Source organism: Calonectris borealis, chromosome 20 (assembly GCF_964195595.1).
Source record: "Calonectris borealis chromosome 20, bCalBor7.hap1.2, whole genome shotgun sequence".
Classification (NCBI taxonomy): Eukaryota; Metazoa; Chordata; class Aves; order Procellariiformes; family Procellariidae; genus Calonectris; species Calonectris borealis.
Window position 1 is genome coordinate 13,859,723 of NC_134331.1, and position 23,864 is coordinate 13,883,586.

Consider the following 23,864-nt stretch of genomic DNA (forward strand, 5'->3'; position numbering starts at 1 on the left):
ATTTGGAGGAAATATTTTCAGGGAGACCTCTCAATCTGCAGTGAGCACCATCTTGTCCAATTTCTCCCAGAACTACAGCAAATCCCAACGCTGCTGAAGCATCTGACACAGCTAGGTTGGACAGAAAGCAAGCTGGTTCTTAATCAGCAGCCTAAAATCGTTACCTTTACTCTTCCTGGATACTATTTTAAGTCCTAGTCATTCTGTTCTAGTTGTACAGCATTTGTGCTTTTCAGAGATGTGTGGATTTGGTTTTGTGTAGGAAATACTGGGAACGTTGTCCAGTATCGATTATCAGATGAGATGTGGTCTCTTCAGGAGCTTAGCTAGGTTGGCAATTTCTTGCTGTTGCTCACACCTAACCTATAACCCTGAGCCATATGGCCTGCCATGTGCACGCCTGCATCTTCTCTTGACTTGCTTCCAGCAATGTGGCTACCAAGGTTGTGAAGAAGCAGGCAGCTGGCCACTAACTGCTGCAGTTACACCACATGGTGTGCAGCCTGGTGCAGGGATGGGGAAGGCCGTTCTCTGACCTGGGTGTTTTGTTGTTTTAGATAGAGCCTTTTTTTGTCAATTAGAAAAAAAGTAAACCCACCCCTTTTTCACAGAATGTTCCAAAGAGAAGAAAAGGGAGGAAAAACTTGAAGGGTAATTTGAAAAACACTGAAACAAAATATTTCCTTAAGAAATGTAATTGTTGTTTGAAATGGAAATTTGGAGTCAACATATCTTACTAGAACTGCAGCTTTATGAAAGCATTTCAATCCAAAACAATGAACAGCTAGCAAATTGAAATATCAGCTGTTCACGCCGTTGTACCTGGCACAGCTGGACTCTGTAGTATATCCTTCTCGCTCAGAGGGATGCTTTGAGTCCTGCTTCTCAACAGTTTGTTCTCCAGTGCTTCTTAAAGTCTTTTTAAGCTTTCAGGACAGCAAGTTGTTCTCCTCTTGGCAAACATGGATGTGCTGCTTTTGTTTGTAATTTCCATACTCATCTGAGCAGAAATTGGCTTCTCTGGCTTGCTGCATGTGTATCAGTAGACACATTACCCAGCAGTTGTTTTGCACGCTTGTTTATTGTCTGTTTGCATGTTAAACACTGGCTTTTGCTTGACCATTTGTACTAGTGGCTGATAACTTCATTTTTTTAATTGATGGAATGGTGAGGTTATAGCTCAATTTCTTCTCTCTATTCAAAAGCATGGCAAATCTGAAGATGACTTATACTTCACCTTACCCTCAAGTATGTTTTAAATGTCAGTGGTAAATGAAACAATAAACCCCCAAAGAAAACCTTCATTTGTTAATCAGATCTATTTTAAATGCTCTTGTAATTTTTGGAATATAAAATCTGCAAGTGTCAGCCTGCCAAATTCAAGATGTGGGATGGTTGCCCTGCACCAGTTGGCCTGGCAAATGCACAATGTGGAACTTATTCTGTATTCACCACACTCTCTAGGGCTTGTTTTTAACCTTGAGCGGGGAGGACTCGAAATCCTCTGTTCCTCAAGAGAAGAGAGCTGACTCAAATTCATGTGCTTCTCATCGAGCCTTGAGTGTGGGGAAAGACTGCTTCAGGGGTAATGCATAAAATGAGATCATTTTCTCTGAGTGCAGTTGGGCCTGTAAGTCTGATCCAGCTGGATGAGAAGTGGTGAAAGTGGCAGAGGACACTTTTCCAGGTGATAATGCTAATTTGGGGGAAAGATTAGAAGTAGGTCTGTAATCTGTCAGACACTTGGATTTTGTTACTTCAAAGGGTGCTGGGCTATGCTGTCCCTTTTAAATAAAGGAATAAGAAGGTGGTCTAAAGATCCACTATTAGAAAAGAGAGCTTTGAGGGAAAGAGTAGAAGGATGGGGGGTAGAAGATGTGGGACTGCAGCCACTTGCTGAGCTGCTTTTCTCTCAGATGGGAGTTTGCTGGTCTGCCTTAAAGCCTTGTCTCTGGTGGGGAAGGGAGTCACTTCTCCATCCATTCACTGCTTAAATACTCAGTACCTCTGGCGTGGTGCGTGCCGTCAGGGTCGCGGAAGCAGCAGGAGGAAAGTCTAGGGAGCGTGCTGAATTCTGGTGTGAGCGGAGCTTGAACCCATTGACTCTTCCAATGAAGATCAGTCACCCCCCTTTTCCAGTTCTGTTGTTGGCGTTGATGGAAATGGATTTTGTTACAGAACTGTGAAATGTCAGCTCATTTCATTTGGCCCCTCCTTTAATGGGAGCATCTAATGAGCAGGACAGGGCAGTTGTGTTTGAGCAGGCTGGCGGGGAGCTGTGCTCTGGCTGTAGACCTGCCCTGGAAGACAAGAGACAAGTTGGCGACTTCTCGCTGCGGGACTGCATTGCTGAGCGCTGCTATAATCTCGGAGTGATTCAGCAGAACCCCTCAGCCTGCAAATCTGCCTCCCCTGTCGCAGGCTAATGCTTCCTGTGACAGTGAAATAAGTAAACCCATAACAAAGAAAGGTTCAGTGGCAGGTGAGGGAGCAGAGCTGTGACTCAAAAGCCCTGTGGCTTCTGGGGCTGCTCACAACATTGATCTCTGCTTTCTTAACCGCGGACAGTGCTCTGTGCTTGCTCAAGTGTTCTGCAACTGGAAGGAGAAGGAGAAGCCAGCTGAGCTACACCTGGTGCTCTTGCCCATGACTGGGTGGCAGCCAGCTGTGTTAGGTGGGAGGCAGGCTTGTAGGGTGGCGCAGGCACCTTCTCCATGGGGAAACTGTCACTTGGAGAATGGGCAGAGGGTATTGATGTATGTCAGTCGCCCCAGTCCTGGTTTTATTACTTGCTATTCTTTCACCATCAATAAAAGAGGGTGTTTAGGCCCAGAGACAAGATGATCCACGGAAGCTGCAGGTGTTCGATTGTAGCATGTCTCGGAGCTGCTGTCATGTTGGCTGCTGATAAAGGAAAAATTAATTCTGAAATGCTCAGTGTAGGGCAAGGGATTTGTTTCTTGAGGTTGTTTTGGTTCTGACTACTAAGAAATCTAAAACACAGGGCCTGAACTGCGAAGCATGGGCAGAGGATAGACTAGGCATACTTAATTTCACTTAATCTGGAGGAAAAGCAGGGTAGGTGGCTGTGCTTTGGCCTTCAGAAGCTGTGGGTTTCGGTTGAGCAGGTGCCACTTCTGAGCAGGCCTTGCTCATCCTATAGCTCAAATTGTGCTGGCAGCAGCTGATGTGAATCCGGTGTAGTTCTGGCAAACCCTTTTCAGGTGAGAGTTGCGGTACAGCTCTGCTGGGCTTGTTCCTGGCAGCCGTGCAGGCTGCGAGCTACGTTAGGCTTAGCTGCTGTCTGTCATGATGGAGCTGGGAAAGGCTCCCTTTGCTTCCCAGCCTTTCTAGAAAGAAATGGGAGTGGTATGTGGAGCAGTGGGAGGGAACGAGCCCCTCCTGCTTTGGGCTCTGCCAGCCCGGCTCTCCCAGCCCTCCTGGCCATGCTGGCACAGCTCCGCACGGGCGACGCGTGGGGGAGGACCCACTCTCCTCATCGCTGCCGCCTCCGGAGCCGGGGGGCCGAGGAGCACGGGGTTTGTGTGATGTGAGGAGAAGGACTTGCAGCAGGCAGGTGGAAAGCAGCAGCCCAATGGGCTGAGCAATCTGTCCAGGAATTATCCTGGACTGCGGGTGTCTGTAGGGTGTCTTTGCTCTACCTACCAGTCCCTGAGGTGAGCACCAGCAAACTCCTGAACTCCCAGCAGGGCTGCCCAGGGCTCTGAGTGAAAGCCTTGAGTAAATATTTAATGTGGCCAAAAGAACAGCATGTTTATAAGTGGACTGAGCAAACAAATCCACTTCTCGCAGGGTATAAGCCCTTCGAGTGTTATGCTCAAGTCCTGTTGGAGCAGAGACCTTGATGTTTGAGGTAAGGACAGCTTCAGAAGTTGCTGATTCCAGGGCATTTGTCATGCTGGCCCTCAGTCAGCTTTTATAATGGACTTGCGGTCTTTAATAAATAAGAGTATCGATTGTCCCAGCTGTCAGGAGGCCAGGGCAGCTGCCGCGTTTGACAGTGTTTGGGTTAGCAGCCCTTCCTTGCAGGCCTCTGCCATATGTGTAAGCAATGTGCATATTGTGTGCTCCCTGCCAAACTATCCCCAGAAGGCTCTTGACAGCATGCGTTATTTTCTTGGGGACAAAAAAGATTAAAACTTTGCTAAAAAGAGAGGGAGATAATGACAACCATCTCATAATTGGACCAACTGTAAATTATCTGGCTTGAAACCTTGAAATCTGACCAAAAGTGCCAGGTTTTTTTTTAGTATGGCAGCAACTGAAAACCATTTATATTGTCATGCAAAATCAAACTTTACATGAAAAGTCACAGATAGCTTTAAAGGTTTTCCCTTGTGTGCTGGGGTAGATGCCTTGCCTTTGCTGGCTCAGAGCAGTATCTGCAGGATGGTCCTATGGAGTTGCAGAGATCTGCTTGGTTGGATAGACCGAGGAGCCAGGCAGATTTTAAAGTAAGTAAATGCTAAACACCTGACATAGTGTGGTCTTATTTGACCAGATGCAGGAGTCTCTGGGCTGCTACATTAGCAGCCATTGCAAATTTTAGCTGGGAAGAAACCACTGCAGGTCTTTAATAGTGATCTCACCTTCTGAGTTGTCTCAGGGTCATGTGAAATGCCCCTTCAGAAAGAGGACCTGAAGGGTATGAGGCGGGTTTACTCTTGGAACTTGTCTCTGCACTTCCCATCTGTACACAGAGCCACGTACGTGTGTATGTGTGACCCTTCCCTAGGTGAAAAATTGTTTTTCTTTTGTGTTTTCAGGACAGCCAGTGTGGGACTGTAATTGATGTCAACATAGAGTGTGCTGTGAAGCTGGTAGGAACCAACTGCATCCTCTACCCTGTCAACAGCAAAGACCTGCAACATATCTGGGTGAGAACACAGCCAAAATACACATGGGAGCCAGGGCTTGGTGGGTTGGAGCGATGCTGCTGTATTCCAAGTAACACATGCAAGGGAGGCATCCATATTGTGCAAGGTGCATCAGTGGTTTGCTTTTATTTTAAACTTAGTGAAAGCATCCTCCCTAGAAGAAGATGATGCAGCATCGCCTCATATCCCCATCTGCTCTGTGTTTCTGATCGCATCACTGAGACCAAATTGACTTGGAGGGCTAGATTGACATTAAATTGTGTGAGAAGTTCTGCCCTGAGATGGGCTGGTGTGGTGACCTGATGGGGGCAGCCCCATGGCAATGGCACAGAGCTTCTGAGCTGCAGTATTGTTATTATTTAAACAGGCTATAAAAATGCTGAGAGGAGTTGAGTATCTTCCTGTTGAGCTGGAACAGTCTGAAACGGACCTGGTTCTCCCTTTTGAGTGGGTGGGTGATTTCCAGAGACCAGGTGGGATAGGTTTTCATCATTCTTTTTCCTCTGAGAAAAAGATAACTTGAGAGTGAAGAGCAGGAGTGTCACAACCCTTCTCAAGAAACAGCTTGTGGAGAGGCAATGGGATACAGGCTTCTCTGCTTGGGATGGAATATTGGGCTCAGTAATAAAAATTAGTTGTTAATATTGGCTGAAGGCAAGTGTGACTTAGCAAGTTTAAGATCTGAGGAAAAAATCTCAGAAAGCCCGAGCTGTTTAAGTGGAGAATCCAGGCTATGTGCTGACTGTCAAGCAAACTCTTCAATGTAGATTCATTCCGGTTTACAGTGAGATCTGCAGTTGCTGTCGTAAATCCCTTTGAGATTGCTATCTAGTCTGCATTGGCTGAAGACTTACTTGATGGCCTAAACTACAAGTGTTGATGTTTATAAGGTTTGTTTCCTGTTTTCTTCATAGCCTTTCATGTATGGTGACTACATAGCCTATGACTGCTGGCTGGGCAAGGTCTATGATTTGAAGAACCAGGTCATCCTCAAGCTTTCCAATGGAGCCAGGTACTTCCTTCTGTTGAAGACTGTCCCCCTTGGGTTTCACAATCCCGTTCTGTTTTGGGAGAACTAGAAACAGGCTGGGCTTCTCATTCGCATACTGATAAATCATCCGCTTGCATTGTCTTCAGATGTAGAGCAAGACTACATCTTTCTCTGAAAACCTTGAGATTCATTGGTCGCCCTCTGGAAAAGCTGTTGTCTGAAAGGTGACAATTTTTTTCAATCCCAGCAGATCAGTGCTCTAGAACTAAAGCACATTGGTCTTTAAACTGTGCTTCTCCACTGGAAAAGTGGCTGTTTAAGATGGATCACTATTCCAGACCTTTTCTTAGCAGGAGAGCATAACTTCACTGAGATGCAGGGAGGATTCTTACCTTAAAAAAAAAAGAGTCTGTGAAAGTGTATAAACTTGCAGGTTAGTGGTTTTTATCAAAGATGAAGCAGCCCATGTTTGAACAGCTTTGCTTTTTCAATGTTATTTGCAACTGTATTAGGAATGTTTTTTCAATGAAGACATAATCCAAAGTCATATCTCTAGAGAGAGATTTAACCAGAGGGATTGAAAGAATGCAAAGCCAGCAGAAGGATCTGAATTCTGTTCCATGTGCATGTCGGACAGTTACTTGTGAACTGAACCCCTCTGAATTCACTACGTTCACTCTGTTACTGAGGCCTGTCTTGTCAACAAACTTTTATTATTTATGCAAGGAAAGGAAGGAACCAGTGGAGGGCCAAGAGGCTTATGGGCCTGGCAGCTGGGGAATAACCCATCTGTCTTGTAAATTGAGTGTTGACATTGATGTTAAAAAAAAAAAAAAAAACAAACCCACAACCCTGCAGCCAGCTCGGAGTCTTTCTAAGAGAAGCGAGTAATGCGAGAGCTATAACAGATGATTGGTGGATGCGTCTGTGATTTTGATTGTTTTAGCTTTCAGTTAACCCAGGCTGGAAGGCTCTTACGCGTATGTTAAACTCGGAGTGAAAAATAGCTACACTTCTCTATCTGTATCGCCTGCAGTTACTGGTGCAATTTAAAACCTTGCTTGGTTTCTGTTACCAGCTCATGCATAGCTATGTAAAATGAGGTAACTGTTTTCAAAATCTCTTCCTAATGAATCATTTGAAATCCCACCAGAACTCACTCTGGAAATGAAGCTATTACTGAAGCAAGTATACCCAAATTGCCTTCAGGTTCCAGTGTCGGTGTGAGTAACAAATGGGACCTTTGCAGCAGACAAATCTTGTGCAGCACCCGGCATATTACTTAATTAGGTTTTTTTACATGCTGAAGGGAACCTTTAAATACCAGGCAGTGCTTTTATAGCTTGTTTATAACCAGTTTTGCTGTGGACCATAAAGGCTCAGCAATATACTGCTGGGCATGTGGACAGACTTGCTCAGGCAGTGTCAGTTAATTTGGTGCTGTTTGCTTTTGAGATGGACGGCTCTGGAAATGCGACCGTGTCTCTTGTCTGTTTTCCAGGTGTTCCATGAGCACAGAAGACGGAGCCAAGCTGTATGACGTTTGTCCTCATGTCAGTGACTCGGTGAGCTTCTGGTTCTCCTGAGAGTCTTTTTGATCAACTTCATCTTGTAAGCTTTTTGTGCAGGAGGGAGGGGGAAGGCAAAACCATAGGCACTTATTAATCCTAAAAATTAAACGATACCTCACAGCTGAAAAACACTTCACTAGATCTTCACTTGAAGTAAGTGTAACAGGATGTAGCTTAAAGGTAACGTTAGTAATGAGCAGGTTTTGAGGAGGTATTACAATTAGTATATTCAACTGCTTTCTTTGCAAACAACTTGCATAACATGCAGTCAGATGGCTGATGTCAAGGCAGTTCACTGTCTGCTCATTATATCTGTACATGCTTGAAAAGGCTCTTACTCCATTTAATGCTTTCAAAATTGTTCCCCTTCTGGAAAAGGGCATATTGTTTAAAAGGTGTTCTGCTAGAAACAGGTTTCCAGATCATGTAAAGTACTGTCTCTTGCTATTGTAATCCATCGCTTTCTCTGAATGGAGACCTGCTACCATACTGGCATTTTCCAAATCACATGGTGGGGAAGGTTTTGCTAGCTTCTGGGTAAAACAGAGTTCCCTGTGTGATGATGGGATCTAACCTCTCACCTTCAAAGGCTGACGACAGCTTGCTTGTTCTTCCAAACAGCATCAGTAGGGCTTTGCTACGTTCCTGGCAGCAGTATTGCGAGTTGACTGAGAATGGCGTGTAATTCTTAGGAACTGTCAATGCAGTCAGCCGTTATCCTTCCCAGCCTTCAAAGCAAAGGTCCCTTTGATTTAAAACTGCACTTCAGTTAAAATTTGATGCCTGTTTCTTGAAGAGTAAATGGAGTATCAGTTTAATAGGATGTGCTGCTGTGGTTTTCTTGTTCTGTACAGAAAAGGTGTGGTCTGCTAAATATTCTTCAGTATCTTAGTCTCTGCTACTTTGGGTTGTTCAGTATGTTTTCCACTTGCTAAATGGATGCTGTAGCAGCATCCAGCTTCTGGATACCCAATTTTGAGATACCTTGGTTTGAGTCAGGCTGCCTTTAAATTGTACGTAGTCCTCTGGAGACTTGTGGTTTGGTCTGAAACATGAGTTGTCTCCAGTGTTACTCTTGATCCTGTACTCAGAATTGCTGTGTGTTAGATACTTACCTGACTTAGATCTTGTTGCACTGCTCTTATCCTTTCTGACAAATTACAAGACTAATACAGTTTTGTGCTCAGTATTTTATCTACCCTAAACTGCTCTGTCCGCCCCCACGTTCTGAATCTTCAGCTCATCAAGTCACTCTAAATAGCAGTGGGAAAAAGCACTAGGACAGCAATTGTTGTGTTTACCACCCTGTTTTGTTTTCAGAGAACTGTCATACTAACTAGTCCACTTAACACAGGAGTAATACTTATGAACTTAACTTGACAGGCAGAGGACTGAAGGCGGGCATCCTCTGGCTCCGAAAGCTGTGGGTGCTTGAATTAGAGCATAGGAAAGAGATGGGTCTCCTTGCCCAGGACTCAGCCCACCCTGGCTACCTCCTTATTGAGAACATTTGTGCGGAAGTCAACATCTTTTGTTTCCTCAAGTACCTTTGCTTCTCCCCCACTGAGTCATAGTCCCGTTCGGATTGTGACAGAGCGGGTTGCTATAGGAACTGCTGGGCTGACTTCAGGAGAGAGATGAGCTGTAGGAGACGGGCAACTTGCAGACTTTACCTTTATGGTTAATCTTACTGATCATGAACGAGAGAAGAGAGGTGCTGGAATCTTAGAGTCCTTTATGCTGTTTTTCCCCCTCCCTTTCCCCCACAGGGTCTCTTCTTTGATGATTCATACGGCTTTTATCCTGGGCAAGTCCTCATTGGGCCTTCTAAAGTCTTCTCCAGCGTGCAGTGGCTCTCGGGTGTGAAGCCTGTTCTGAGCACAAAGAGCAAGTTCAGAGTGGTGGTGGAAGAGGTAAGGACTGACAAGCTGACACACAGCCACCTTCTGCACAGAACGGTCCCTGGCTGGCGATCTGGAGCAGAGTCAGCTTGCCATGGTAACCTTCCAAGAGCAAATGCACTGTGGCTCTGTTCTTCTGAGGTGACAAATTTCTCATTCTGGACTGACAGGACTTTTGAGCGTGGATTGCCTTTTCCTCCCAAGGGTCCCTGCCGGCACCCTGTAAGATAATTGTGTGCCAATACACTTAGAGACCAGTACTGCTGATCATTAGAGTAGTAGAAGCACCTCTTCTGTTGAAACTTAATGTTGCATGCTATCCAAAAAGGGAGCAACATTGCTGACTCTTTGCTGAAAGAGGGAGCGGCTCCAAGTCCATTAGCATGTCTCTTTGTGACATTGGACCACTGATTTGTACGTCCTATAGCTTCCTTCCCAAGCCAGATGTTGTCTTTCTTGAAATTAAAAACTGTAGAAGCTCTTGGTGTTGCCAAGAGCCATGCGGTGGGAGCACTGTAGTGGTCCTGCATGTGGTGAAACTGCTCTTGGCCATCTTAAATTATAAAAGCAGGTTTGCTGCTTTCCTGTGCATTCAGATCCTAGACACTGGTCTAGGAAAGCTTCTGAAAAATTAAATTGTTTTCTCTCTCTTTACATTGTAGGTACAGGTGGTAGAACTAAAGGTTACTTGGATCACTAAAAGCTTCTGTCCTGGAGGTACTGACAGTGTGAGCCCTCCCCCATCGGTAATCAGCCAGGAGAACCTGTCCAGGTGAGATCAGCTGAAAACCCCTTTTCACTCCCAGCACCCAGGGCCTGCACAGACCATGGGTGACATGCCTGCCAACTGATTAGACACAACGCTGCTGTTTCCAGTGGGTTTTTCTCCTTGTTGTATGCCTGTATATTCCAGAGCTTCAAAAACGTGAGAGAATAGCTTCCAAATTAGTTTAGCAGACACTTGAGTTACCAATACAGGGGCTAGCATCCCACCAATCCTCTCCAAGTAATCTCCAGCTGACAAGTACATAGAGGAGAGTGGTGTCTGCAACAGCTCGCTTCGTCCCTTGTCTTTCCACTTGTGTCTGGAGCAGGCTGCATCTTCTAACTTAGGCAGCTAAGGCGTCCTGCTCCGGACCCAGGCCGGTGCTGAGGGAGCATCGGGTGCCCTCTGCAGGCTGCAGCTGCAAAAATGGGCTGGACGCAGTTCAGAAAGAAAAGTCAGATGAGTAATAGCACAATGCAGCATAGTTCCTGCCTGGAGCTCATAAGGAAGCTGGAGGAGAGGAGCTCTGGGATGGCAGCAAAAAAACCAATGCTAACTTCAAATGTCTCTTGGCAGCTGCCTCTGGGAGGGGGAGCTAGAGGGAGAGGAGTACCCAAACCCTTTATATCCCCACCCAGTCCCTGGTGAGATTTCCCACTCCTCCTTTAGAATTGTGTGCCTGGAAAAGATTTGGTGTGGTGTCGGCTTCTGCCACCCCAAAAGAAGTGCCGTTGGCATCAGGTCGTGCCAGCCTTGTGAAGGCCCTGGTCGCTGCTAGGTTCTGTTACTGTGTGTGCACTTTGCTCATGGCTGTCCTCCCGTTCTTCCAGGGTAAAGCGTCTAGGGTGCTTTGACCATGCCCAAAGGCAGCTTGGGGAAAGGTGCCTCTATGTGTTCCCGGACAAAGTGGAACCTGCAAAAATCACCTGTGAATGCCCCGAGAGGAACTGTGTCCTGGGTGAAGGATCAGTTGCCAAAAAGGTGAGTTGAGGGGTGGAGGGAGGCATTGACTCCTCTAAGCATTTCTGGTTGCTGTGGCTTTTAAAGCAGAAGTCTTCCTGGTAGTCACGTGGTCTGAAATGTGACTCCTGACGTGGTTATTGTAAAGAGTAATGGCTTCTTGTTGCCAGCAGCGAAGTCACCTTGTACAGCAGTCTCGCTGCACTGGGTGAAGCATGCAGCTAATGCCACGAGAGAACACGAACAGGACATTGAACATAGAGGTGTCACCTTGCAGGGGTCAAGCTGTGTCAGAGCTGGTGTGCTGTGACAGCTGGGACTGTTACACATGTCATTAGCGTGACCTCAGGTTTCTTATGGAGCTGAACTGTTAGTTAAATCCTTGCTACAATGAGACAAGAAAAGTCATTGCTTCCTAGGCCAAATGAGTCACGCTACGGTTTCTACATGCTGGCTGTAGAGCAGCGGTGTTCCTGGAATAACAGGATATCAGCAGTGTGGATGGTGACCTCCCTGCATAGCTGTGTCTGTTACATAGATTAACTTGTGCAGCTTCTTGTAACTTTCCATAACAGAAAGTTTAGAAGATGCTTAAAATAGCCTTAAAGAGCAAAACTCACTTTTCTTGGACTATTCCAGTGCTGCTCAGGAACTGGCTGGTATTTGCTCCTGAGTAGAGCAGTGGTGGGATGCAGGTTTGCAGAATGCTCTGATGCAGGTGAAATGTGCAGAGGCCCATGGGGTGCTGTTTTCCTCTGCGTACAAAGCTAACCGTTCCCCAGGTTGGCTGGCAGCTTGCTGAGTGTACAGGCATATTGTCTGACCCAGGTCTGCTTTCTCTAGGTGAGGCGGCTGCTGAAGAAGCAGATAGTGAAGATCATGTCATGCTCCCCGGAATCTCAGGGTACCAATGAAGCCCCTGACAAAGAGTCTGCTGCAGCTGCCGACCAAAAATCAGAAGAGCTTAAGCCTGGATCAAAGTGTGAGCTGGATGACTCTTCCAACAGTACACCAAGTCCTGGGGAGAGAAAGGAGGAGCAGCCTGAAGAAATGGGGAAGGAGAAAGGGGGAGCAGCAGCGCGACAGCAGCAGCCTCCCTTTCTGCTGAAAGACGAAGGGTCGTCTGACTACCGGCTTCAGTCCATGGAACAAGATGCTGATGATGAGGCAGCTGATGACACTGATGACACTAGCTCTGTCACCTCTTCTGCTAGCTCCACTGCCTCATCTCAGAGTGGCAGTGGCACTGGCCGCAAGAAGAGCATCCCTCTCTCCATCAAAAACTTGAAGCGGAAGCACAAGAAGAAGAAGACCAAGATTTCACGAGAGTTTAAGCCAGGAGACAGGTGAGTTGGATTTCCAAACGCAGGTATACTTGCCAAAATATCCCTTACTGAAGTTCTCAGCTTGCTCCTCAGCTTGGGTGGAGGATGATGGTGTGCCTCATTTTAGAACACCCCTTGGTAGTAACCGACAGTGATTATCTTGTGATGACTGTGCAATGGCCTGGTTGAAATCAGCTTGGTCTCAGTCCAGCTTCTGATGAAAGTGGGACCACGTGATGTGACACTGATGCTATTCTATCTCCGCTACGCCTCAGGGCATCGACAGAATATCTGTGCTGTGCTAGACTCTGTACACAGGGAAAAAGACAGGTGAATAGAGATGATACAGCTTAAACATGACGCTAATTGGTTACCTCATTGGCAGCTTCTGCAGAGAGGCTGAGGATAGCCATGCTAGCGGGAATGGACAGCTTATCCCGAGAGCTGTCTCCAGATCAGCACGGAGGTCTGTGCTGGCAGGGTTTCATGCTGCAGTGGTCTCTGTTATCCTTACCCTGCTCTGGAGAGAAAGCTGCAACTTTTGCCAGCGGTATACTTCTTACTGGGTTTTTAATGAACAAAATGCACTCCTTGAGAGCCTTGGAGGAATTTATTTCAGTAGCTTGGGGGAGGGAGCACTGCATGTATCTGCCCATTTCTAGATAAAACTGGATCTCGGCAGCTTTTACCTTTTACCTAACTTGAGAGTGTTTAAAGAGTTTTCAGGGCATGCAAAGACATCTGACAGCTGACTAGCCTGTCTTGCTGGCTTCCCCGGCCTACTTAGTGGTATACAGATCCTGCATCAGAAATGAACTAGTGCAGATAAGGTGTGAGAATCCTCCCAGAAAAGTGACATTATCAGGATTGAAGGGATCCAGTAGTTTGAGAATGCCATGAACTTCATTCACATTTTTGGGGGGTATCTTAGCTTTGCCTGTGTGCAAGGAGAGTTGTTCCTTTAGTCCTTGTGGGTTTTGGAGAAATTGGATTTGAAGGTCACAAACATGAGCAGAGCAGTATTTGAGTGAAAGAAAAAAAAAATGGGAGTGCACAATAGAGCGCCTGGGAACTGATTTTCAGTTCACTTTTCACTTCTCGCCCCCCTGCTGAGTGCCTCTACTTCTCTAAAGGCTTTGCTAAGGAGAGCTTAGCTAGTAAACCAGGTAGTTTTCTGCACCATACAGGTAGTGGGGAGAAATCCCTGTGACAACACTGAGAGACTCCTGTGCTAGATCTGGGCAGCTCCGTACAAGGAAATGCAGAGATCAGATGTTGGAACACTTTGCAGAGATGACCATGTCTCAGAGAGTAAGAAATACAGGGTTTTAAGCACAGAAGGTGAAAGCCCAGCTGATACTTTAAAGGGCATATGTGGCAGCTGGTCACAGCTCAGTGAGGGTCTTCGCTGTTGGAATATTCAGATGAAGCTGGTGAGGCCATCGGTAGGTGTGCTGCCAAGCACTGCTGAGAAATGCAAAGTGGATGGGCTTGCTGCAGTTAGTCACCAGATCTGATGTGTCAGCTCATGGGCATCTCTGACTGCAGGGGGCCAGCTCAGCATGTGGCTTTACCATCATTTAGTGACTTGCTGCAGCTCTCCAGGCAGCACCCAGACCTCTGGTTATTTTTTAGTGGTGTTATACAGGGATTTTTACTAATGCCAGGTTGTGATTTTTGTTGCGAAGCAGCATAAACTGCACTGCAGACAGGACTGCATCATTTCCTTGGGTGGCCTGCCTCTCCACTCTCCCATCCTCAGCTGCACATGCCCCCACTTCCCCCAAGGAACCATCTGTTGGCATGTCACCCACCACACTTGACCTGTTACAGATTTCCTTCTCTGATAATTTCTGCTGTTGAGTGCTGGCTATACTAGAAACTTCATATTATTTCTACTTAAAAGTATTTCTCAACATTCTTAAAACCAGTGCTGGAGGAAAACAGTTGTATTTGCCTATTGTATCTTCTTTATGGTTTGACTTGAGACCAACATAAATGCAGCACTTGTGTTATGTCTGGAAGGCCTGGCCAGCAAAATAAAGACAAAATTTAAAATCAGCATGGGATTCAATTTGTTCTGTGCTGTAGGAGACATGAGAATGGTGGAGGGCTCATTAGAAGAGCCTGTCCAGCTAGACTGCAGCTTCTTCTGCCTCCTTCTGCCCCCAAGCAACTTGTCTCTTCAAGCAACTCTGTCAAGCTCCACAGGGGAGTGCCAGCATGTGGTCCATTGTTGCATGTTTGGGTTTCGTTTCTGAGCTGCAGAGACACACATGTATGTGTTTGAACAGCTGGGAAGGAGACTTGTCTCTTTCAAACAAAATCCTTTTTACCCACATTCAATGTGTTGCCTTTTTTTTTTTCCTTCTTTCTGGAAGGGCTGAGATGGATGCTGCTTTCTCTTCCCTTTCCAGTCCCATGCTCCTACCTCCAAAGGCTCCTCAGAGCTACCAGGCTAGAAGGTGCTTTAGTGGAGATGATCTTAAGTTTCAAAGTATTTGAAGCTCCTGTTGTGCCTCTGCCAGGGGTAGAAAGTGGGTGCTAGTAGATGTTAATTTGCTCCACTAGGAATAGAAGTGAGCTCAGCACCAGCTCCCTGGAAAGTAAGTCCTCCTGCAATATAGACTTGCAGCAATGTAACATCTGCAGTGATTGAGAACCTGTCAAAACAAAGCCTGCTGTGTAGCTGCTTCCACTGGGACTAGATGGGGTTTCCTGACTTGCTTCCTAGTCTGCTGATAGTGTACCCTTGTGTTGCTGAGATCCATCTTGATTCCTTATATCGGCAGCGTCACGTTCTGCTTGTGCTCATGCGCGTTCCCTCTGGTAACTTGTTGCCTTTCTGTGTTCCCAGGGTTGCTGTAGAAGTGGTGACCACGATGACTTCTGCTGACGTGATGTGGCAGGATGGCACTGTGGAGACAAACATTCGCTCCAACGAGCTGATTCCAGTCCACCATCTGGACAACAACGAGTTCTGCCCTGGGGATTTTGTGGTGGACAAAAGAGGTATTGGGTGTCAAAACAATGCTCTCCTCAGGGAACAAACATGCTCTTAATTGTGAAGTATTCTTTAATCTGGATCTGCTAATGTGCATAGTAGCCCTCTTTACAGTAGCTGTTAGTAGTACTCACTTGAGGTAGGCACAAGAGCCTAACAAGGGACAAACAGTGATTCAGGCGACTTAACATGAATGTCAGCAGAGAACCATTATTTAAATACCAAGGTTGAACTATGACAACAGGGGAGATGTGGAAGGAATAAATGCCAAGGGGCAAAGCTAGGATTCTCAGTATTTCCGTAGAGTAGAGGTGGCCTGCCTTCTCCTTGAAAGTGCAAACGGCTCTGAGCTCTCTCGCAGAATAGGGGCAGAAATGAACAACTCGCACTGCTTTCTCTGTGTGGCTTACCTGTCATGACCCCCCATTTTTTCTTGGAGGGTTTTGAGATCCAGAGGCATCTTCTTGCATCCCTTTTCTTCACCAGGCCAATTGGTGACACTAGCGAGGGTCACAGTACAAGTTCAAGCAGACTTACAGCTTTTGGTTATGAAATATTGATGGACACCATCTGGCTCTCAGCTCCTCTTCTATTCTAACAGGGATAGACTCTCAACAGTGAGGAGCACAAGATACTGTGAGATTGGGAAGAGGAAAGCTGGCTTAGCAAAAAAAGATGCTGTTTTGCGTGGCCGTTTCTGATGATTAATAGTCTGACTGGTCTTGTGAGTTAGACATGGTTTGTGGAAACTAAAGTTATCCATCAGCTCTAGCTCTGGGAATCTGTATTCCTCTCTGTCTGTCAGACAGACTCTCCCGGCAGTCTGGCATGCCCACAGCTCCTTGCCATCCCCCTGCTAAGGATGCCGGGGGGTGGATCTTGTCAGCCAGGTAATCTGAAAGGTACCTGGATACCAGTGTGCTGGGTAACAGCCCAGGCCTAGAGGGGTGGTCCAGGCCTTGGTGCTGTTGGATCCCCGACGCATGCGTACGCACATGTATGCCTGCCTGCATCCCGCCTGCCTTCCACCTTCATTGTCCAGTCCATTTTTCCAGAGGAGCAAAACTGCTGTGGGTGGCACATTTCTAGATGGAGAGCTTGGCAGCCGGGGCTGCTCTCAGGGAGCTCTTGGCCAGCCTGTCCAGAAACTCTGACAGTCTTGGTGCAGAGCTAATTTGGAGAGCAGAGCACTAAGGTGACAGCGTGTTTTCTCTTGCTGATAGAGCTCGAAAGTGGTCCCAAAGTGAACGTGTTCACCCAGTCCAATGCAACATAATCTTACTTTATCATCACTCTGTGCCCCATTAAAATGCAACTCGTTAGCTGAGTACAATTTTGACTGTGTAGGAAGAACTGGTTTTCCTCATGCCACTCAGAAGGGGAAGGTTTCAGCTGTGAGTGCTTGGGAGCTTACAGCCTCAGTTGCTGTGCAAAGTCTGTGCTCCTCCACTTAACTTGTCTGTTTTCTTCCCTACCATTGCGACCAAAAGCTCAGAGCTCCCAGGACCCCGGGTTATATGGAGTCGTGCAGTCTGGTGACCATATTGGCCGTACCTGTGTGGTGAAGTGGTTCAAGTTGAAATCCAGCGGAGATGATGTGGAGGTAAGGGCAGGAGCCAGTGCCTGTTGGAACCAGCTAAGAGAGAGCAGCCACAAAACAGCACAAGCTTCACAGATAAACACAGTTAAGCCTGGGAGTCAGCTCTGCAGTGGAGTTTGTCCCTGAGGATGGGTCGGCAATGTGCTTTTGGGCCTGGGAGGCTTAGCTAGAGGTGGTGTCGCTTCATATTTGTAGATGCCTGCAAAGCAGCGAAGACCAAGCAGAGGGTTTACATCCCATAGTCAACATCAGGCTCTGGTATGGATGAAGATTTTTGCTCAGGTTGTCACAGACAGTTGACTACTTGAGTTCACTATAAGAATTTTTCCTTCCCATGCCTTTGCTAGTTCACAGAAAGAGAATCAATCTGTTGCATATTGTCCTGCTTGCCTCTGCCAGGCGCTATTGCCTATAGTCAGCCTAATACCTTTTTCTCGGGGCTTGTAGGAACACTGTATTTTGCAGAGTCTTGATAAACTACAGTCTAGTTGGGGATGAGAGGGGGACTCGAACCACACAAATCTGGTGTACTGCTTTCTGCCTTAGGATGGGAGACCAGGTTGTCATAACTGAGCAGGGCCCTTTACATCCAGAAGCAGAACATCAGTCTGGCCTGGGGTTGTGCTCCACTTTACCCATTTCTCATTATTTGTGGGCTCCTAGCTCTCTTCCTCCAGGAGAAATCAAAGGAAAGATGTTTCCCATTAATTGACAAGTTTTTTGTCAGATACTTCCTGTTGCCTTGGATTGTTTCAAAAGTAAACTCTAATCCTTTGGGCCCCAAAGAACTGCTTTGAGAAATCTGGGTGTTCAGAAGGCAATAAAATGTTGTTCTTGCATGTCTTGTGATCGTAGTGATGTGGAACCTGAAGTAAAGGTGGGGGTGAGCAGATAAGACAGAATATCTGCTTCCTTTCGTTGTTGTGCCTCAAGTGATGTGCTACAGGATGAGGTGATGAGAAGGGACATTAGCAGCCCCTTGCAGGCTGTTGGAGCAACTGAAAGTTGACAAAATATAACACAAAGTACTTCCAAGTGTTGAAGACGTGCTCTGAAGGTCAGTGCAGCATCCTGGGGCTGACATGTTTGCTTTCTGTCTCCGATGCAGCTGATCGGGGAGGAGGAGGATGTGAGCGTGTATGATATTGCTGATCATCCAGACTTTCGCTTCCGCACTACTGACATTGTGATTCGCATTGGCAACTCGGACGGAGCCACAGCTAAGGAAGATGAGGTGGGTTCTGGGCAGTTATGTGACCTCATTGTCACCGGCTATTAGTGGAGACACTAATAGGAGGGCCTTAGGCATCCTAAACTCCCTCGCTTGCTAGTTTTGTATCGGTGTCCCCTGCTGTCGTGAGTAACATAGCAAATCTCTAAGTCTGGTGGAGATGTAACTTTGAAATCCTTTGACCTTGGTGACGGTCTGTAGCAGAGCAAGAACAAAGCTGAGACAAGAATCATATGCCTGAGGGTTTTTCATAAAACTCTTGCTTAGGATTTCAGAGTAACTTCTAATCTGAGGATATTCTGTGGGCTCCTGAGCAAGAGTGAAGGTGGATTTGTCATGAAACCAGTTTCACTTGGCAACAGAAGACTGGGGTTCTGATTTGCATCTGAGTTATTATGTACATGTTAATTTTGCTGAGCTGATTGATCTCCTGGGGAGGAAGAGGGAACAATTTATACGGTAGAGAATACACTCTTTGCTAGGAAACAGGCTTCCTTACTGTGTAGGGAAGACCTCCAGCTTTTGAGACTGCTGCCCTAAAAAAGGCTGAGAAGGCATAGTGTGGCTCTTGCTGTGGTTCTAGTTGCAGCAGCAGGAAACACATCTCAGCGCGCCCAGCTGACCTAAATAACCTTCTTCCAGCGCGGGGTGCTGCTTGCTGCGCACACCCTCTGCCAGCTGCGGCTTGTCTGTTCACGCCTGCACGCTCTGCTGGGAGAAGCTGCTGTGGGCCCCCGGTGCGGGTGCCGGAGCGCAGGGGCGGCTGTGGGCACCCCACTAGAGGGCAGCCCCATTCCGGGGAAGGCCCGGTCCCCGTGCTGGCACAACCCCAGCGGTGCTGCCGGCGGAAAGGCCACGGCCCTGCAGTGGCCCTGGTCCTGATCAGAAGTCGGGATCTGCTGCCAGACCAGCCCTCCTGGTCCTCTCCTCCTTGCAGGGGGGGGAAATTTTCCCCATCTCCGTGGCAGTGTTGTGGGGTTTCTCATGGAAACCCTATCTGTAGGATTCTTCTCCCCCTTGGCATGGGACCCCAGGACTCCTGCCCCTTCTGCGGCAGGCTGCAGCCATTGCTTTAGGTGGGTCTCCAGCCTGGGGAATACCTGTTTCTCAAAACCTTCCTGGCTCTGCGCTGGAATGCCTGGGAAGGAAAAGGGACTGACAAACTGCTCTTGTTTCCACAGCCTTCGGTCGGACAGGTGGCTCGCGTGGATGTCAGCAGTAAAGTGGAAGTGGTGTGGGCTGATAACTCCAAGACTATCATTCTGCCTCAGGTGAGGTCCTGCTCCAGCTCGCAATATCCCTGTAATTCTTAGCTGAGTGACAAATCTTGGTTTTAAATCCTGGGTGCAGAGAGATTTGCTGGGTAAGGGAATCTCGCTCTATTTATTGCTGCCTTCCCATATGATGGGGTGGCTTCCCAATTCTGTCAGCGCAAGAAAATCCTTTCTTTGTCCGGAGGACTGGGCAACTAATTGGTCATTACTGCTCTTGAATACAGAGAATAGGAAATTACGGGCAGGCTGTTGCTCCCTTCACACGCTGCACTGCGTGCGCAGAGCTCTGACCAGCCCTGCTCCTGGCCGCCAGCACCTGCTGCTTTGCAGAGGGGGTTGCAGAGCTCGGGGATCATCAGTTCTGACTTGAGCCCAGGTTCACTGCGTTGCCCAACTAAGGCACTCCTGAAAGACGATTGCTTGTTCTCTCTTGCTCGTGAAATGGCACCATAGTGTTTTCTTTGGCTAAAGAAGCTCCTCCAGAAGCTGGGCTAGAGCCACAAGTTGTGACCTTAGTTAACCTAGGGATCAGACCCAGATCTCTTCCCAGGGCAGGGAGGGAAAGGAGTTGAGTGCAAACTTAAAAACAAAGATATAGCCACACTAATCCTGTTAACCCCATTGGTTTGTCTTCTGCATTGTTCTAAGATTTTTATTGTACCGTCATGTAATCTTAGTCACTGCTCCACGTACAGTTTCATCCCATGTCTCTTCTCCTTGTTGCCTCAAATTAAGGCAGACAACCTAAAGATAAGAGGAGACCTGCTTCTGTAGGGTCCCATCTCCGTCACTGTGGCAGAGAACACCACTGCCTCCGATGCAGAGATGCGTTTGCAAGTAGAAAGCATTCGATCAAGATTTCTTTTTAAACCAAGCAGCTCTGCATTAATTACAGCAGAATAGTCAATGCCTGCACTATGGCAGTGGACTAGAGCATTACAAAGCAGGCTGCTGTCTCCCTTCCCCCTGTTGTCACATGTGCTTGGATCACAGGCACAATCGGAGGTCTGATGTGTGCTCCACAAAGGGCTGTTCTCACACTGCGGTGCTGGGGCTCTGCAGCAGCTCCTGCTGTGTCATGCCAGTCCCTTCGATTCTGCTTGTCTGCGTAATTATGGGAGTTGGGGAAATGTCAGGAGCGTGAATTATCAGTTGGTAAAACCGTGATTTATCAATGCCTGTCCATGTGCCCAGAGACGAGCTGTCTGGGTGCTTTTTCTCAGCTCTAAAAATAAAGATGGCATAACTGGCTAATTAACTTTCCAACTCGGATTTGGATTAGCTTTGAGGGCAGTGAGTTTTGATGGCTTTTCCTGCCTGCAGTCACTTGTGTTGAACCCGACTAACCCCTGCCTGTCTCTGGGTGGCACAGGACTAGCTGAACAGTGCTGGTTCAGTTCAAGGCTTTGACAAGACGGCTGAGTGTCCATGCACTTTAGCCTCTGGGATCATATCTTGCAAGATTAAGAGGATTCTTGGGCTGTCATTCAAGTGTCAGAAGCCTGTGGATAAAATGCTCCATCTTGAAACTCCTAACACAGCCTTACAAAGTTGTTCTTGCTCCCCTGCTTCTGTGTTGGAGCTCGTAGCTGGAGCATGCCTGTAAGCCTCTGCAGGGAAACCTTGTGAGAGATGTAGCATGTGCAAAGGCATGATTATAACAGGTGAGGCTAGAGATGGAGTGTGGATGGGTTCAGCTTCCAGTAATGAAGGGGAAGAGAATGTTTTATGTAAGAGCTTATTCAGCAGCTTGAGTTAGGCTTCATTGTCCCAGCTGAATTTTAAGCAGTAGTGACATACAACAGCTAAAGCAGCATTGTGTGCCACAGAAGAAGAAAGCTGGTGTGGGAATGTTTTCCTGGTTCCAGCATTGTCTCTGTGGAAGGCACAGAGTGTGGAGGCAGCCAGACCAGGGCTCTGTGCCAACACAGTTGCTGGTGCAGAAGCAGGACCAGAAATACTAACTCCGCACACGATACCAAATACCTCCTGAACTAGCTCCGTGTTCAGAAACCCTGGGACATCCAGGTAGCTGTTTGGTGCCTGCATGCTCTCCTTGGCTGGATCCCAGCCACTGGGATGGCTGCAGTCCACCTAGAAATCGCCCTAGTTTTCCCCCACTGCCCTGCTTTGAAAGGTGGAGGATGGGGCTATGCTGATTCATAATCTATGCTGGTTGTTGGTGAGCACGGTATTTGGATCAAACACGGTCCACCCTGTATAGATGGAAGGGGTTGAAACAGCCCAACTAATCCCAGATGGAAGCTCCCTTTTCACGGGGAGAACTGACTTGCATTTAAAAACAACTAAAACTCTGTGCTTCAGCCTAAGTCTCTTGTAACTCTGCTCTCCTTTAGCACTTATACAATATTGAATCAGAAATTGAGGAGTCAGACTACGATTCTGTTGACGGCAGCACCAGCGGGGCATCCTCTGAGTGGGAGGATGAAAGCGACAGCTGGGAGACAGACAATGGCCTCATGGAAGACGACCACCCAAAAATTGAGGAGTTAGAGCCTGAGGAGCCGGCAGCAGAGGAGGTGAAAAAAGTAGACGAACAAGTCCAGGGAGCTGTGGCTATGGCAGTTGCAGATCTTGCTGCAGAGAAAGCTGGCAAGGACGGAGCCCCAAAGAGCTTCCGGGAACTAAAGGAGGCCATCAAGATCTTGGAAAGCCTGAAAAATATGACTGTGGAGCAGCTGCTGACTGGCTCTCCCACCTCCCCAACTGTGGAGCTGGAAAAACCCACTCGGGAGAAGAAGTTCTTGGATGATATTAAAAAGCTGCAGGAAAATCTAAAGAAGACCTTGGATAATGTGGCTATTGCAGAGGAGGAAAAGATGGAAGCCATGGTGGAGACAGAGAAGAAAGAAGAAAAAGCAGAGGCACAGACACCAGTCAGGTCGGAGTGGCCCAGTGAGACACCAGTGCTCTGCCAGCAGAGTGGAGGCAAGCCTGGAGTCACCTTCACCAGTGCCAAGGGAGAAGTCTTCTCCGTGTTGGAGTATGCTCCAGGTGAGTGTGTCAGATCAGGCCGGTGCGGGATACTCTGTCCTTCATTGCTGTCCTGCAGTGTTTCTTTCTCCAAAACCTTTGCTTCTAGGCCTTTTGGATTGGGTATCCTCTCTTCTTCTTAGTCCTTTTCACAGCTCATTAACTGGGGAGGAGAAATTAAGACAACTTCTGTAGCACAATCTGTTCTGGGACTTAAACCTGGCTTTTAGATGGCATCTCTAGGCACTCCTGTAACTTCTCAAGCCTCAGAAGTGGGCTTCCTCTTTATCCACGTTGGTAACTAACTTCGGAGGGCTGTGGAGATCAGTCACTTTCCATTGCAGATACTTTCTTGAAAGCTACAGGGTTTGTTCAGGCTTTTTTGCAGGAATGGATGTGTTGAGAAGCAGAGCAGGAACAGCTGGTGTTCTTGTGCTGGGCGTCCTTGGTGGGTGAGTGTCCTTGTTCACTTGCGCCAATGTTAATCAGCCAAAAATAAAAAAGAGCATCTGGTTGTGTGGAACACTGGTGACAACGGAGCTCAAGGTGCTCGGCGAGCCAGGCAGCTGGGCCAGACCTGAGAAGGAAAGGTGGCCAAAGTGTTCTGAACCTGCAGGTGTGTATAAATAAAGACAGGGAGCTATGCTCAGGTTTTGCAGAGAAAGGGTCATCACTTTGTGCGATGCATCACTGTCCCAGCTGTGGGACAGGGCTCCTTGTGGGGCACAGGGACAATGTTGTGTGGGACCATGAGAACAGGAGATGCAGGTTGTGGCTGCTGTACAGTGTGGGAAAAATCAAATAATCTCTAGGCTGCCTCCTGGCTCAGCACCAAAGCAAGTCAACTCTTCTCTTCCAAATTATAGGTTTAACACATGGATAGATTTGCCTTCACAAGGAACCTGTGGCAGTTTCCAAAGGCGGACTTTAATCCCTTTCTCCTCCTTGCCCCACAGATACCCATGCCTTCAAGAAAATGGAGTTCCAGCCCCCAGAAGCAAAGAAGTTCTTTAGCACCGTGCGGAAAGAGATGGCTCTCCTGGCCACCTCCCTGCCTGATGGCATCATGGTTAAAACCTTCGAGGATCGAATGGCAAGTGTCTGCTCTCAAATGCCTGTGTGCTAGTGCTGGGCTCAGCATCCGGATTGCTTTCTTTGGAATTCCCTGCTTAGCCTTAATCCTTCGCATTAGAGCTGCAGGAATGTGTGCAGTATGTGAAATATGCCTGTAATTACTGTAAACGGCTGCTTTCGCATTCCCCAAGTCAGGGTGACAAACAACGGGCAGCTCCTCGTTGCAGGAAGCCTGTTTGGGGTGCTTTGCCCCCTGGGCTGCCTGTCCCACCGAG

At 47.5% G+C, this 23,864-nt stretch overlaps 1 protein-coding gene across 1 annotated transcript in view; it reads left to right on the forward strand.

Annotated features, from left to right (window-relative positions):
* The window catches only part of UBE2O (ubiquitin conjugating enzyme E2 O), a 66,465-nt gene that overhangs the window by 35,642 nt on the left and 6,959 nt on the right, over nucleotides 1-23,864 (forward strand). The window contains exons 3-15 of the mRNA XM_075169918.1: nucleotides 4,788-4,898; nucleotides 5,813-5,910; nucleotides 7,391-7,454; nucleotides 9,230-9,373; nucleotides 10,024-10,133; nucleotides 10,958-11,108; nucleotides 11,931-12,433; nucleotides 15,270-15,424; nucleotides 16,907-17,019; nucleotides 18,125-18,250; nucleotides 19,429-19,518; nucleotides 21,879-22,536; nucleotides 23,472-23,608. Coding sequence (XP_075026019.1) covers nucleotides 4,788-4,898; nucleotides 5,813-5,910; nucleotides 7,391-7,454; nucleotides 9,230-9,373; nucleotides 10,024-10,133; nucleotides 10,958-11,108; nucleotides 11,931-12,433; nucleotides 15,270-15,424; nucleotides 16,907-17,019; nucleotides 18,125-18,250; nucleotides 19,429-19,518; nucleotides 21,879-22,536; nucleotides 23,472-23,608 — 2,460 coding nt within the window. The remainder of the gene's footprint in view (nucleotides 1-4,787; nucleotides 4,899-5,812; nucleotides 5,911-7,390; nucleotides 7,455-9,229; nucleotides 9,374-10,023; nucleotides 10,134-10,957; nucleotides 11,109-11,930; nucleotides 12,434-15,269; nucleotides 15,425-16,906; nucleotides 17,020-18,124; nucleotides 18,251-19,428; nucleotides 19,519-21,878; nucleotides 22,537-23,471; nucleotides 23,609-23,864) is intronic.